Source organism: Accipiter gentilis, chromosome Z (assembly GCF_929443795.1).
Source record: "Accipiter gentilis chromosome Z, bAccGen1.1, whole genome shotgun sequence".
Lineage (NCBI taxonomy): Eukaryota > Metazoa > Chordata > Aves > Accipitriformes > Accipitridae > Astur > Astur gentilis.
In genome coordinates this window covers 17,599,303-17,613,510 of record NC_064919.1, presented here as the reverse complement: position 1 = coordinate 17,613,510, position 14,208 = coordinate 17,599,303, and the positions used below count along the sequence as shown (strand labels likewise).

At 45.5% G+C, this 14,208-nt stretch overlaps 1 protein-coding gene across 2 annotated transcripts in view; it reads right to left on the bottom strand.

The window, feature by feature from the left end:
* The window catches only part of ELP1 (elongator acetyltransferase complex subunit 1), a 31,644-nt gene extending 17,658 nt beyond the window's left edge, over positions 1–13,986 (bottom strand). For both annotated transcript variants that reach the window (XM_049796423.1, XM_049796424.1), the window contains exons 1-13: positions 13,778–13,986; positions 12,154–12,306; positions 10,522–10,603; positions 7,860–7,940; positions 7,430–7,515; positions 6,092–6,191; positions 5,101–5,191; positions 4,487–4,610; positions 3,721–3,811; positions 3,030–3,260; positions 1,970–2,140; positions 1,213–1,312; positions 336–518 (exon numbers count right to left, since the gene is read on the bottom strand). In XM_049796423.1, coding sequence (XP_049652380.1) covers positions 336–518; positions 1,213–1,312; positions 1,970–2,140; positions 3,030–3,260; positions 3,721–3,811; positions 4,487–4,610; positions 5,101–5,191; positions 6,092–6,191; positions 7,430–7,515; positions 7,860–7,940; positions 10,522–10,603; positions 12,154–12,306; positions 13,778–13,927 — 1,643 coding nt within the window. In that variant the 5' untranslated portion in view covers positions 13,928–13,986. The remainder of the gene's footprint in view (positions 1–335; positions 519–1,212; positions 1,313–1,969; positions 2,141–3,029; positions 3,261–3,720; positions 3,812–4,486; positions 4,611–5,100; positions 5,192–6,091; positions 6,192–7,429; positions 7,516–7,859; positions 7,941–10,521; positions 10,604–12,153; positions 12,307–13,777) is intronic.
* Positions 13,987–14,208: the final 222 nt, after the last annotated feature.

Sequence of the window (14,208 nt, the reverse complement as noted above, 5' to 3'; positions counted from 1 at the left end):
TCCCCTTCTGGACCTTGATAATGGTGGCCAAAAGGTAGAATGGAGGAATTCAGTCCCCCAAGGGCCTGAATTCAGACAAAGGAACAGAGCTATCCTGGACTGACACAGGCATGCTACCATACCCCCTCTTGTCATGCTGGGCGTAGGCATTAGGACTACAGGCAAGTGCTGACCAGTAGGCAGCTTCATCAGCTGTTTGATTCTGCTTCAGGAAGAGAGCCAAATTCCCCAACTCGCAGCCTCCAGGCTGCACATCTATTGAGAGACTTAATTCCTTCTAGGCACTGTCCAGAGGCACTCTCAGACTTTACCCACAACTAACAGATCTCTACTACCGTAAATTTAGGCACTCTTCTTTAGCTCCAGCCACATGAGGCACTGCAGTCAGATGGTGAAGGATGGACTGAGCAGCATCCTGACCCTGACCAACCACAAGGAAGCTGTCATCTGGCAGCCAGGTGAGAAATCGGAGCCCCAGAGGATTCATCACGTCATTGTTGTCGCTGCCCACATGAACTCTGTCACAAAATAAAAGAGACTGGGAAGCAAATAGAACCTGATTTCAGTAGGCCACCTCACTGGAGAGGTGAAAGTCCTCCTAGGCACAGCCTGGCTGTTCAGACACACAGCATGGCTAGATGGGCTCCAGTGCACAAACACACAATCACCCAAACCATGAATCCTGCCACAGGCTGGGCTGGAGATGAAGGACAATACCCAGGAAGCCCCATTTGTTTTTCCTAGACAGTATTGCTCCCATGCTAACTGTGTATAGGAACAAATGTAGAGCAGGGTAGGTTTTTTTACCTCATCATTGTCCCTGCCATGCAAGTAGCTTTGTTGCTCAGTGTGCCATGACCACAGGCCTGGGCACTACATAGCCATTCCTTTGGCTCTGGGAGCAGGACCACAAAGTGCAGCACCACAATGTCAAGACCACCAGGCACAGGAAAGGCTACCTCAGTGCTGTCACTGATAGTCACTGCTCCCACTAGATGAAGACCTCAGTTAACAGCACTTCTCAGGATGAACTGTCCCCTGTGTTGCCCAATCCTTAGCACTAGTTGCAGTCACAGTGTCAGCAGAATGAAATCATGTTACCTGACAACCTTTTCAAAATCCTGAGACAAGTGGTCAGAGCTGGGACCTCTAAAACATCCAGCTAGGCACTACCCTTTTCTCCCCACTACAGCTGTACTAGTTCTATATTACCTGTAGGTTTTATCCAGGTATGGTGTTTCCACAGCTGCTTTAAATCCATTTCCACCCACAACTCCAAATCTGACAGTGGGGTCGTTCATTGTGCTCTGTCCTAGCAAACACAGAACAAGGCAGAATTTAGAGATACTGCCAAGACAGCTCCTTCCATCTTCATTCTTATCAAAAAGTAGATACTACAGGAAACTATTACAGAAGCCAGAAAACACCATCCCTACATGTACAGCCAACACCTAACCCTCACTAACAAATACCCCAAGGAACACAGTTACCTCGTAATGTCACAGTACAAAACTCAGACAGCAGCAACGGTCTCTTGTCTCACAGCACACTGAATATTACACTGTATATAGGACTGCTTTGGGAAGTGCTGGGTGCCTCAGATAGAACCTAGGTAGCTACTTCCAGACATCTCCAGTGCCACTCAGCAACATGCCATCAAAACAGATTACACAAGATGCCACTTGCTGCACTCTGTTCAAGCCAAAGCTAGGCAGGGGGATACTACCAGCATAAGCAATAGCCAAGTGCTGAATGCTGCCTTCTCACAAAGCCAAGGCATCACCAAAATGCTCCTGTGCCACCCAAACTAATGTAGATCAGAGAACTAAGCTTGAATCCACAGTTGAACCAGATGTATATTGCTCCTGACTACTAAAGCCTTGAGTGACCATCACCCTACTAGTCCCCTAGGGTACAGCTCTCAGGGACAGAGGGTTTCCTTTTACAAGACAGTGCACCGCACTCTCACCATATCTGTACAGAGACATCTTGTTATCAGCATCCAGGACAGCCATGTCTCCACTATGTTTGGGATCTGTGTGAAATGCAACCTGATTAACTGCCTGTTGGAGCTGGAGCTCATAGGTACACATGGGTGGAGGCACCACAGCATGCTGGAACGCTGTGACAAGCACTTTATCTGTGGAAGAAAAGAGAAAAAAACCGAAGCTGTAACCCAGTCCAAATGTTAGTGAGGCTCTTTGTAAGTTTTTTATTGAAAGTAGGAACAACATTACAGGAAAAAACAGTTGCTGTGCCCTTAGCAGTTAACTCCTGTGCTGGTTTTGGCTGCGATAAGAGTTAATTTTCTTCATAGTAGCTAGTACGGGGCTGTGTTTTGGATTTGTGCTGAAAACAGTGTTGACAATACAGGGATGTTTTCATTACTGCTGAGCAGTGCTAACATAGAGTTGAGGCCTTTTCTGCTTCTCACCCCACCCCACCAGCGAGTAGGGTGGGGGTGCACAACAAGTTGGGAGGGGACACAGCTGGGACAGCTGACCCCAACTGACCACAGGGATATTCTAGACCATAGGATGTCATGCTCAGGAATAAAAGCTGAGGGAAGAAGAAGGAAGAGGGGGATGTTCAGAGCGATGGCGTGTCTTCCCAAGTAGCCGTTAGGTGTGATAGAGCCCTGCTTTCCTGGAGATGGCTGCCTGCCAATGGGCAGCAGTGAATGAATTCCTTGTTTTGTTTTGCTTGTGTGCGCGGCTTTTGCTTTACCTATTAAACTGTCTTTATCTCAGCCTACAAGTTTTCTCACTTGTATCCTTCTGATTCTCTCCCCCACCTCACTGTGAGGCAGGTGAGTGGCTGCATGGTGCTTACTTGCTGGCTGGGGTTAAACCATGACAACTCCACTGAACCAGCTCTGAAGCGTCCATCAATTACATGGTCCCCCCTCACTAACAGCTTTGTAGAAAGAGCAGCTAATAGAAGAAATACCATAATCCCATCCAGTCTGCATCCAAAAGGCTATGCCACCTCTTCTGACCCTACAGGTATAAAGCAGTCCCACTGCTTACCTCCATCTATGACAGCCACATTTGCCACATGCTGGCTATTCTCCCCCACCCCATGGTCTGTGGTCCAATGCCAGTCATAGGAGAGATAATGCCAACCCTGGCAGAGTACATGCAGTCTATATGGGTTCTCTCGGTCCCACAGCAGCGACACCAACTGATTTTCCTCCAAGCTACCAAAATGTAGACTTTGCTTCAGGTACCAGTGATAGTTCCCTGTGGTCCACAGCTGAACTATAGAAAAACACATGGTTACTACAGATGACTACCTGAGACCCATCTCAAACCCTCCCCGCCACCACTGCTCTTCTACAGGTGGGTTAAGTGTAATGAAAATAATAGTTCTAGCCTTCAGCCCATAGGCCATGTCATACAACACCCAGCACAAGAAAACTTAACATCAGATTTCATGCAAAAGAGTCAATCCTAGAATTCTTTGAACTCCCCTTATGAGAAGGCACCCATGTTTTATGAAGGGCTCACAACTTTAGCATTCCATTAATACCACTTCCAGTTACAGCAGCCTGGAAGATGCTTTGAGCTCTGGCTGAACCACCAGTTCTTCCTAACCTGCACAGGGGTCTCAAAGCTGTAGGCAGGCCTCCTCAGCGTTTCCTAACTTGCAGAGGAATACCCACTGCTAAGCACATTTGCAGGCAAGTATAAGAGCCAGAGCCTCACACAGTGCTCTCACCGTAACTGTTTGGGTTGGAGTTTTCCACCTTCAAGTCTTCCAGCCATATAGCCAGGATAGTAGAATCCGCATTCCAAAGCAGTTCATTAACCTGCAGAAACAAACATGGCTCTCACTGATACAGTTGCTTCTCTGTAGGGTGGGTATGCTCCCAATTGGTTTGCAAGACCATGAGTTCCTCCTTATTTTCAACAATGAAAGGTGCATGGGTTAATACACTAACATAGCTCTCGTGTATTGCAAAGCTCCCAACAGCAAAGCATCCTGAAGGAGAACCTGTCACAGTGGCTCCACACAGCTGAGGAGGTAATACAGCCACAAACATGACAGCAGTGTTCTCTTTGCTTTCCTTGGCACTGAGGAAGCATCTGCCAAAAGACCTCTCAGCATCCAAAGGCAGAAGTTGAAGTAACACCCTAGCAGTAGCTTCTCACTTCTCTTATTTGGGATCATGTGAGTATTTCACCCCACTCTTGCAACAGCTGACATCCTGAACAGCATTTTTGAAGCATTTGCCTGGTAGAAAGTACACAGGGGCCAGAAGCACCCCAGGCCCACAATCGCCCTTTACTTGTCTCTGTACTATGGGCCTGCAGAAGGCATTGCATCTTCTCCACAGGCTTCTTCATTGTTGACTTTTCAAGTCACTTTTTTCATCAGGACCAGCACTAAGTGTTAAGTTAAAAACTTCCTCCTGGAATCTGGAAAAGATCTAGTCTTCCTCTCCATTACACTCTAATCAAAGAAGCCCAGGCACAGCACTTACTTTGACCTGCCCTTTCTGGAACGGCAGGGTGAACTCCCCATGAAGAAGTCCATTCTTCTCCAAGAAAACCACATCATGTCTGTTGGGTTTTTCTTGCGTGGATGCTATCAGGTTTCCAGAGGGCCTTAAAAAAAGAGCCAAATGAAAAGTGGTTGCTCACATAATCACTAGCTGTCATTTTAAACACCAATGATCTCACATTTTCTCCAGAGAGATGAAGAAAAGGGGAGCAGAGGATGTGTTTTCCTCAGCACTGTGCAAGTCATTGGTGCAGCATAGACATTTTCCAGGCTCATGACATCCTCAGGTGAGCAAGTAAATGTCAGCACTGGCAAAGGGACCTGTAATACACCTATTTATACAGTTGAGTCCAAAACCACTTGACATTGAGACTGTGCAGAGAATCTATCCCTTCCTCCTGCACATAATGCAAGTATTAAGTTTTTTCAGGGTTTAAAGAGCTACTCTTCCTCATGCTGGATCAGAAGGAAGCTTTCTTCAAGTTTTAGGAAAAATAAACACAGGAGAAATTAAACTGATGCTGATAAAAGACTGTGACAAGGGAATAAAAAGCAACACTCTGTTGCTGGCATGCAGACTGCTTTGCTACTCACTTCCAGGACAGTGCTTGCTCTAATCCTGAGATAGGCTCACTTGTTGACTGCAGCACAAGCTCTCTGCTCCACACTCGGACCTTCCGAGCACCTACAGGTTGAGAGATCAATGAGACAAGGGTGTAAGAAAGCACTGGGAAGAGACTTTTCTAATTTTATGAGGGTAGGAGAGCAAATTTTGATGCACATTAATAAAAAGGAGATTTCTCATCTACACCTTACGGGGTGAAAACTTATTCTGTCTCAGGCAGTTCTGCCATAGTAACTGAGTGACTCTAAAGCAAATGAGTGGGAATTTCAGTCTGATATAGCTCAGTCATAGCCATTTCCATCTCCAGCTTTCACCACAGAAATATTAAAATATTCCCATAAATGCAAGATTCTCCCTAATCCGAAGTACTGAAGGTAAAAACCCAAACTAGTGGAAGAGCAGTGCAGTTTGGTGCAGCTCAATATGTTGACCAATACATTTAAACTGCTTAGTAGTATTTATCATGGAAGACATCAACTACAGTCTTAGAATAAATGAATGTGCTCATCACTTCTTTGGCTTTAGGGCAAAACCTGGGGAAAAGCATTACCAGTATTTAAACAAAAGTGTGCAAGGCCAAACTGCTAGTATGAGGGACAGTGGGTATGGCAACCCAGATTCATCCATTTGGCACTGGAAGCCCATCAGAGATTGCTTAGAGCTTGAGCAGTGATTTAACGCTGGTGAAAGAAGCAGTTAAGATAGTAACTACCCAGTAGTAACCTCTCCTGGCTTCTCACTGGACTGAAAACCAAACTGCAAAGAAAGTGTTCAGAAAATTGTGTCTATAAAATACCTCTGAGAACACCAAAACAGAGAAAAGAGCAATTAACTAGCTCAATTCACCCTTGCTTTAAGTGCCCAAGAGACCACAAACACCAGCCAGTTCTTGCCTTCCCTAGCTTCTGCTTAAGAAGCCTCTTACACATGTTGGTATTTCAAAGAAGTTTGGTTCCATACCTGTCTCTGGACAGACAGCACTCACTGCAACAAACTGCCCATCTCCTCTCCACGTCACCCGAGGCCTGCTGTCATCCCAGGCTGAAGTAGGTGACACTTCCTGAAGTCACACAACAGAAAGTTGCATCAAAGCTTAGGAAGGCAACTGCTGTCTTTGTCTAAACAAACTGCACTGCTAAACCAGCTCTTTCAAGAGCCTTGGCATGAAGTCAATCCATTAAAAAATCTTAAGGCTGCAAAGTTAAAAATTCATTACTCAGAATGTTGTTTTAGGAAACACTAGAATTAAAACTGCCTGTAAATTCAATCTGCTCCTCCTGCAAGGGCATATGACTGTCTATTCACATGATCACACGCTGTCCTTCCCCTCCACCAGGGTGTCTGCTTATAGACCAGCTGTGCATAAGCTGGACACAAGGGTGAATCAGGGTTTGCTCATGACTGATGCCTGGAGTCACAACCCCTTGGAAGGAGAAAGGTGGGAAAGGCATGCCATCCAGACAGTCTGTAAGGCAGGCAGAAGGTGGGATGAAAAGTAGTGTTCTTTGAGGTAGAACAACATAAGGAAAAAAAATAAAATCTCAACAGAATACCCATAAAGAGGCAGGTGTTCAAAGGTTTAACTTTTGTCAAGCTAGGCATATTTTCCCAGATACAGCCAAGCCTCATCCTGTCCTTCATAACAGTAAAGCTGGAACGGGCCACATTTCATGTGTCTGCACTCTGTCTGCCAGAGTGGACAGTTTTAATTTTGAAACTTAAACACAAGAATAAATATCCAGCAGTGGAGTGCTTTTAGCTACCTGACTTTTCACCAAATAAAAAGTAGAGAAAACAAGACCCAAACAAGGAAGTGTCAGACAAAAGAGCAAAGAGCTAAAATGTGCAGGCACATGGAGCTACCTCACACGACTGGTGATGGTGAGTAGCCCAAATCCTACTCCTTTTGCCTTCTGGGAGCTCAAACTACTGTTCTTTCTGCTCCTCTCAGCCAGACTACTTGTTATTTCTCTTGGTCATACAAACACCTGAGTATATAGCACACATTCAGCAAAATCTGTCACGCTGATTTAAGCGTGACTTTACCTCTGCAAGCACTACCACTTGCAAATCTTGCTTTGAGCTCTGTACGAACAGTTCTAAGTACTCACAGATGTTATCTTGAATTAGGAGAAGGAGAAAAACGCTGGATTTCAGATAACAGAAACAAACAGAAGCACCCTATGAAGGCAACTACCAAAAAGGCGGTGGCAAGCTGGCATTGCAGGAATAACAGAAACTCTATAAATGTTTTTCCAGAGACAGCATGGGCCTAACATAAGAGAAGTAGTATAATACCGTCTGTTTGCGATGTGCTGCCTGTTTTCCCTCTGATCCATGGAACTGTGTCTCCTTTTTACCCCAGCCAAGAGCAACAAACTTTCCTAAAGAAGAAATAATCATTGTCGTGGAAGATTTACAGCACTACTTTGCACAGTGTGATAAATATAACCACAGCTTCAAGCCACCCGCATCTTCCATCCAAGTTTAATTCTAAAAACCTGAAGAAAATTTATGTAGCCCAGAAAGTCCTCTAGTACAGGGAACTTACTTGAATTCATGCTGACAAGCAAAACATTGGCATTCCCCTTCAGCCATCCAGCAGCATTACAGTCTAAAATGTCTCCTGAATCCCAGTAAGTGCTCAGCTCCATTTCTTTACTTTCTACATGTTTACAACACACCAATGACATCAGTTTGAACAACTTCATTTAAGTGCACCTCTCACCTTCCCCAAACTCATCTTGGTGGATTTCCTTCTCAGTAATTGGTTCAAAATCCCTTGTCATCATGATAAGCGTTTGCTGACCTGCAGGGTAGACATTAAATACAATATTGGTAATGGTATCTCCAGCAAATAAAAACTCATTCTTCTCCTGTGTTGTCCCATTGTTCTGTCACAGACTTGGCTATAGAAATATTTCTAATGGTAATATGATACTAAAGAGAACACATCCTTCAAAGCAGAAAATCTCAAAACTGGAACAGAACACCACTTTCAAGTATCTTTCTCTTCAAAAACATGCTTCCTGGCCTAAACTTAAAAAGTTCTTTCCACTTTAAAAATAAGTACTAGGTACTCTCAAACATTTACTCTTGAGATATGAAGGACAAGGTGACTGGGAGCAGTCCGCATGAATTTATGAAGCAGAAATCATGCCTGACCATCCTGAAAGCCTTCTACAATGAGATGACTAACTTGTGGATACAGGGAGACCACTGGATGTCATTTATCTTGATTCTAATAAGGCTTTTGACACTGTCTCCCCTAACGTCATCATAGACAAACTCATGAAGGATGGCATAGATAAAAGGACAGTGAAGGGGACTGAAAATCAGCTGAACTTCTGTTGTGGTTTAAGCCCTGCCAGCAACTAAGCACCATGCAGCCGCTCGCTCACTCCTCCCCACTCCCAGTGGGACAGGGAAGAGAATTAGAGAAAAAAAAGTAAAACTCATGGGTTAAGAATAGTTTGATAACTAAAATAAAATAAAATTAAATATAATAATAAAATATAGTAATTGTAATAAAAAGGAATATAACAAAAAGAGAGATAAATAAAACCCAAGAAAAGAAGAGTGATGCACAATGCAATTGCTTCCCACCCACTGCCTGATGCCCAAGCAGTGATCCACCCCTCCCAGCCAACTCCCCTCAGTTTATATCCTGAGCATGACATTCTGTGGTATGGAATATCGTTTTGGCTATTTTTGGTCAGCCATCCTGGCTATGCTTCCTCTCAGCTTCTTTTACCCCTGCTTGCTGGCAGAGCATGGGAAACTGAAAAATCCGTAACTTAGGATCAGCACTACTTAGCAATAGCTAAAAATACAGTGCGTTATTGCGTTATCAACTTTTTTGTCATACTAAATCCAAAACACAGCACTGTACCAGCTACTAGGAAGAAAATTAACTCTATCCCAGCTGAAACCAGGACAACTGCCAAGCTCAGAAGCTTGCCGTCAGTGGCAAAAATTCCAGCTTGAGGTCAGTCACCAGTGGCATGCCCCTGGATACTAGGGCCAATGTTTAACACCTTCATGAATGACCTGGAGAATGGGACCCTCAGCAAGTTTGTAGATGACACAAAACTGGGAAGAGTAGCAGGTACATCAGAAGGTTGGGCTGCTGTTCACAGGGACCTTGTCACGTAGGTGAGATGGGCTGTCAAGAACGTCATAAAGCTGAACAAGGGGAAAATCCATGTCCTCCACCTGGAAAATAATAATCTCAGGCACCAGGACAGACTGGGAGCCAAGTGGCTGGAAAGCAGCTTGGCAAAAAAATGACCTGTGTTTCCTGGGGGACACCAAGTTGAACATGGGCCAGCAACAGCCCTCTGCTGAACAGGTGGCCAACAGCACCCTGGGCTGCATTAGCAGTGTTGCCAGTAGGTTGAGGGAGGTGATCCTTCTCCTTTACTCAGAGCTGGTGACACACACGTGCTGGCTCCAGTCCAGTTTTGGGCTCCCCAGTACAAGACAGACAAGGACATACTGGAATGAGTCCAGCAAAGGGTCACACAGATGATTAAGGGTTTGGAGAATCTGTCACATGAGGGAAAGCTGAGAGAAGTCAGACTGCTCTGGAGAGAAGGCTCAAGAGGAATCTCATAAGTGTGTATAAGTATCTTATGTGGGAAGTGGGGTACAGTGAAGAAGACAGAGCCAGAATGGTAGTGGCGCCCAGTGAAAGTACAAGAGGCAATGGGCACAAACTAAAATACAGCAAATTCAATTAAAACATAAGAAAACAATTTTTTACTGTGAGGGTGGTCACAGACAGGAACAGGGTGCCCACAGAGGTTATAGGGTCTCCATCCTTGGAGATATCCAAAATGTGACTAGGCTCAGTTCCCATAACTTGCTCCACGTCACCTGCTTTGAGCAAGGGGGTTGGAATAGGTGACCTCCAGAGTTCTCTTTCAACCTCAAGCATTCTGTGATCCTGTTTTGCTTGAGGCTAACTTTATTTTCTAGGTGAGACACATGTGTAGCTAAGTTAAGCCTGTGACACATTTCCTGCCAAAGGACAAGAAGCAGTTTTTTATTACTAAGAAATCAAATGGGGATATAAAGTAACATTCTTTATGATTTAGAGGCAAGATCAAATATACTTCCTTGAAAGACCCGAAAGACTACTTGCTGCTCTATAAAACTCAGCTTTTGGGGCCCAAACAGCTTCTGCCTGGATCACCAAAGCACCTCATGGATCATGAAATGAGATCTCATATAAAGGATCAGGTGGGGTTTTTTTCCTCTATAAGTCTTAGTCCCAGTTTCATAACTTTGTATTTTGTTTCTTCTATCTTAAACTTAACTGTGTTTTACACTTGGGCCATAGCAAGTTTCACTCCTAAGGCAGAAAGCTTACAGGCTGTTGTTGATACCTGTTGCAAGCAAAACAAGCTCTTGGTCAGGACTCCAGCTCATGGTATTTAGACCGCTGTCCACACTTCCAACACACTCCACCTGCAAGACCAAAATAAGATCACAGAAGTGCAGGAACACCAGTGCAGCACCAACTCAGCACAAAAGTAATCAGTCACCAAGGCACGGAGATCTTCTCCTACTTAGAAAAGTCACAAGCCTTACTTTACCCTTTGTGTTGAATGAAACAAAATAAACATTTCTAAGCAAAGATGGTTCCAGAACATTTTTGTAGGAGAGCCCAGATAATCTAGAGATTAGCATTTTCTACCATACAGTTTTAATAAGAGCTTTATTCTGCAACTCTCAGTCTTACGTCAACATGTATAGTGTTAGTATTGCCTGATCAGCTCTGGGGTTACATTGGTAAACATACTGAAGTCACAAAACACAGACATAATGGTTCTTACCTAAAGAATTCCAACATGCAGTTAAGAGACACTATATCCACTGAAACATCAGCTGATCAGCTTGTGCATGTTGAACTTGACAACTGTATACAGCTGCACTAACTTCAAAGTTCATGAAAAACTGGGCCAGTTTCACTAGCCATCATGAGTATATAAGCAACAGCAGCAGGCAGAGAACTTGTGTCATGCACTGCTATCTTGATTTGCAAAAGGCGTGGAATAGAACAACTGTGATAAACAGCAAGGTGATGCCATTCAAGGAATTAAGCTTAGGCATCACAATCTTTTCAGGTACACAAAGTGGGACTGGGCACCAGTGGGCAGAGTAACCATCACCCACATGCAAAAGGCTTCAGAACAAGCAGAGTAACCTTCAAGACTTCTTTCTTGGTGCCCAGACTGCACCAAAAGAACAACATTTTAAAATTGATAAAGTAAGCCAAAAAGCCTTGAAATAAAGTATCTGAAGTTAAACCTCAACTCTGACCCATATTATCAGTGCAATAAAAGTCTCACATATCACATCTTTTGTCAATCTCTATTCCCTTATGACCCTTAAGTTGCAATGCTGGACACATTTTTCTGATACAGTTGATTGTATATTTAAGGGGTATCTGCAAATCAAACGTACAAATCTGACACTAAGAAAGGAACAGAAAGCAGGTATCTCAGTTCCTGCCATATTTACTCAGCTGAAGTATTTTGGTTTCCCTTTAGTGTTTTCTAGGGCTTTTTAATCCAAATATTCTTCAAATCACAACACTTTCTCCTCTCTTAAGTCATGTCATTGTATTGACTGATAATAATAAAAAGGTAGCTACAGTGTGAGTTCTGAATGGATTACTTTATTCTGTACCTGGTCTCAGCAATATCCTATTTCTGTAAGACTGTCCAGTGGATCCTGTGCTGCTGGATGTGTGCCAACAGTCCTCTGAGCAAACATACAGGACAAGGGCTGTGAACAGGCAAGCCACTGTTTCAATGCCAGTTCTTTTACAGAGTGTATATTCTGTCCTTAATCCTGCTGAAGGCTCCCACAAAAATCAGCTCACCTGCCCAGAACAGGGAGACTAACCACAGCTCAGTATGTAATAAATACACAATTGCCCCCTGAAGAAATTAAAAGTGTCATCCTTTCCTTGGAAATCCCTCAGTACTGTTGTGTCTTTCCTGCCACGTTACCTGCTTCGTGCTGAGATTGCACAGTAGGATGTCTCCAGCTGCTGTAGCAACACACACGCACTCCTGCTCTGGAAGATCTTCAATACCCACAATGCAGCCACTTCCATCTTCAGGCATGAAACCCTCCGCAGTCAAGGAAACTTCTCTTGTCACCTTGAAATAGAGAGACCAATGACTTATTAACTACACATCATCTCATTGGGATTTTTGCGGAAATGACAGAATAACATCCATGGTTATATTTCATCCTACTGCAGTTACACAAAGCATTACACAGCAGAAGTAAGTATGTGAATGGCACCAAGAAACAGCCAATGTGCACGTACTTATCTTCACTTATCCATAGGAAACTGTGAAGGTTCTCTTATGTTAAAATCGCTAGACAATGAGAAAACTCACATAAGAGAGCAAATAATAAATGGCAATACTACAACTTCCAATTTGTCTCTGTTCTAATCATCTTTCAACCCCCTTTTCATACTTCTCCACGTAGTGTCAACATAAAGAGGTGAATGAGTAGCTGCTAGAGTGTGCCAATACTTTCAATGGGTCATTCAGACTTCACAGACATGGCATATAAAAACATTCAAAGGAAAATAATTTGGATGCACATTCAGGTACAGCAAAAAAGGGAAGTTCTGGCTAAACTAGCTCTCTCCAGCTTAGTTGCATGAATGTTTTTACACATCCAGTCATCAGGGAAAAACAACACTGTAATAAAGACCTGAAATAATCCACACCCCCCGCCCCAAAGCTGGAAAAGGAAGCTGACATATTTAGCAGCTTCAGAATTATTTTTTTTAATTCTAAAAGGATTTCAGCCGATAGTCCTCACAAACAGACCACAATGAAGATTTTCAGAAAACCCGCTTTTTTAAAAATAAGATCCCAGGAAAGCCCAAAAGCTCTGCTGTCAGCTAACTTCAGAACTGAACAAACTGAGAGGCAATAGATGCCTTGAAATCACATAGTGTGTTTCCAAAGAAGACACTGCAACCCAGCTGCAACCCAGCTCTAACAGGAATTCATGGCTCAATAGCAGTTTTTTATTTAGCGCTCTGAGGTTTTCTTTCTTCCCTACAGCACAGTTCCAAAAGCTTCCTCGTCCACTCTTCACTATCCCTTTGCCTGTTCGTTTCTGTTTTGTGATGCAACTGTTTGCCGGATCACGCTTAAGACTACACCACGGGGATGACCCGTGTCAAATACAACCACGCTCTTGCAGGCAGACTTCGTATTTTAAAAGCACAGCAAATCACTCGAGCCGCTAAGATCACAGTGCAGCCCCACAGCCAACGTCCTAGGCACCGTGAGGCAGCAGCAAGCGGCGGCAGGGAGCAGCAGCAGGCTCTCAGGCCCCGCAAAGGCCGCTACAAGGAGCGAGCCGTAGCCAAGGGCAGCCGCGACCCGCCCGGAGGCCAGCTCCCGCCGGGCGCCGACGCGCTCCCGCTGACGGCGGCCCAAACGCATCATCGCCGCTTTGCAACGGGCGGCCCAAAGCCGCCCCTAGCGACACGCCTGCAGCCGACAGCCCCCAGCACCCTCCCCCGAAGCCACAGCCCTGGCCCGAGCCTGACAGCGACAAGCGGCCGCGGCTCCCGGTGCGCCCGGCGGCGGCTCTAACCGAGTCGCCGGCGGCGCCCAGCTCCAGAAGGCCGTGCTGTGAGCACACGAGGACCGTGCCGGGCTCGGCGCTGAGGCAGAAGCACTGCGGGCTGCCCGGGACGGCGGCTGGGCGGCGACCGCCGGTCCGCAGCAGCCGCAGATTCCTCATGGCGAAGCAGTGCCACGCCGCTCACGGAGCCGCCATCTCCTCCGCGCCGGACGGGGGGACGGGGGGGCGGGCGGGCGGAGGGGATGGCGCATGCGCGGCCGCGGGCGCAGGCGCAGTGCGGGGGCGGGGGGGCGGAGCGGCACCTCAGAGGACTGGAGCGAGGTCTGCCCGGGCCGGGCAGGCGCCATCTCCCGGTCCGCACCGCGGCCTCCCGTCAAACCCTTCCCAAGGGCTCCTGCGGGCATCAGAGTCTTCCTGGTACGGGCTGGTGGAGGACTGCC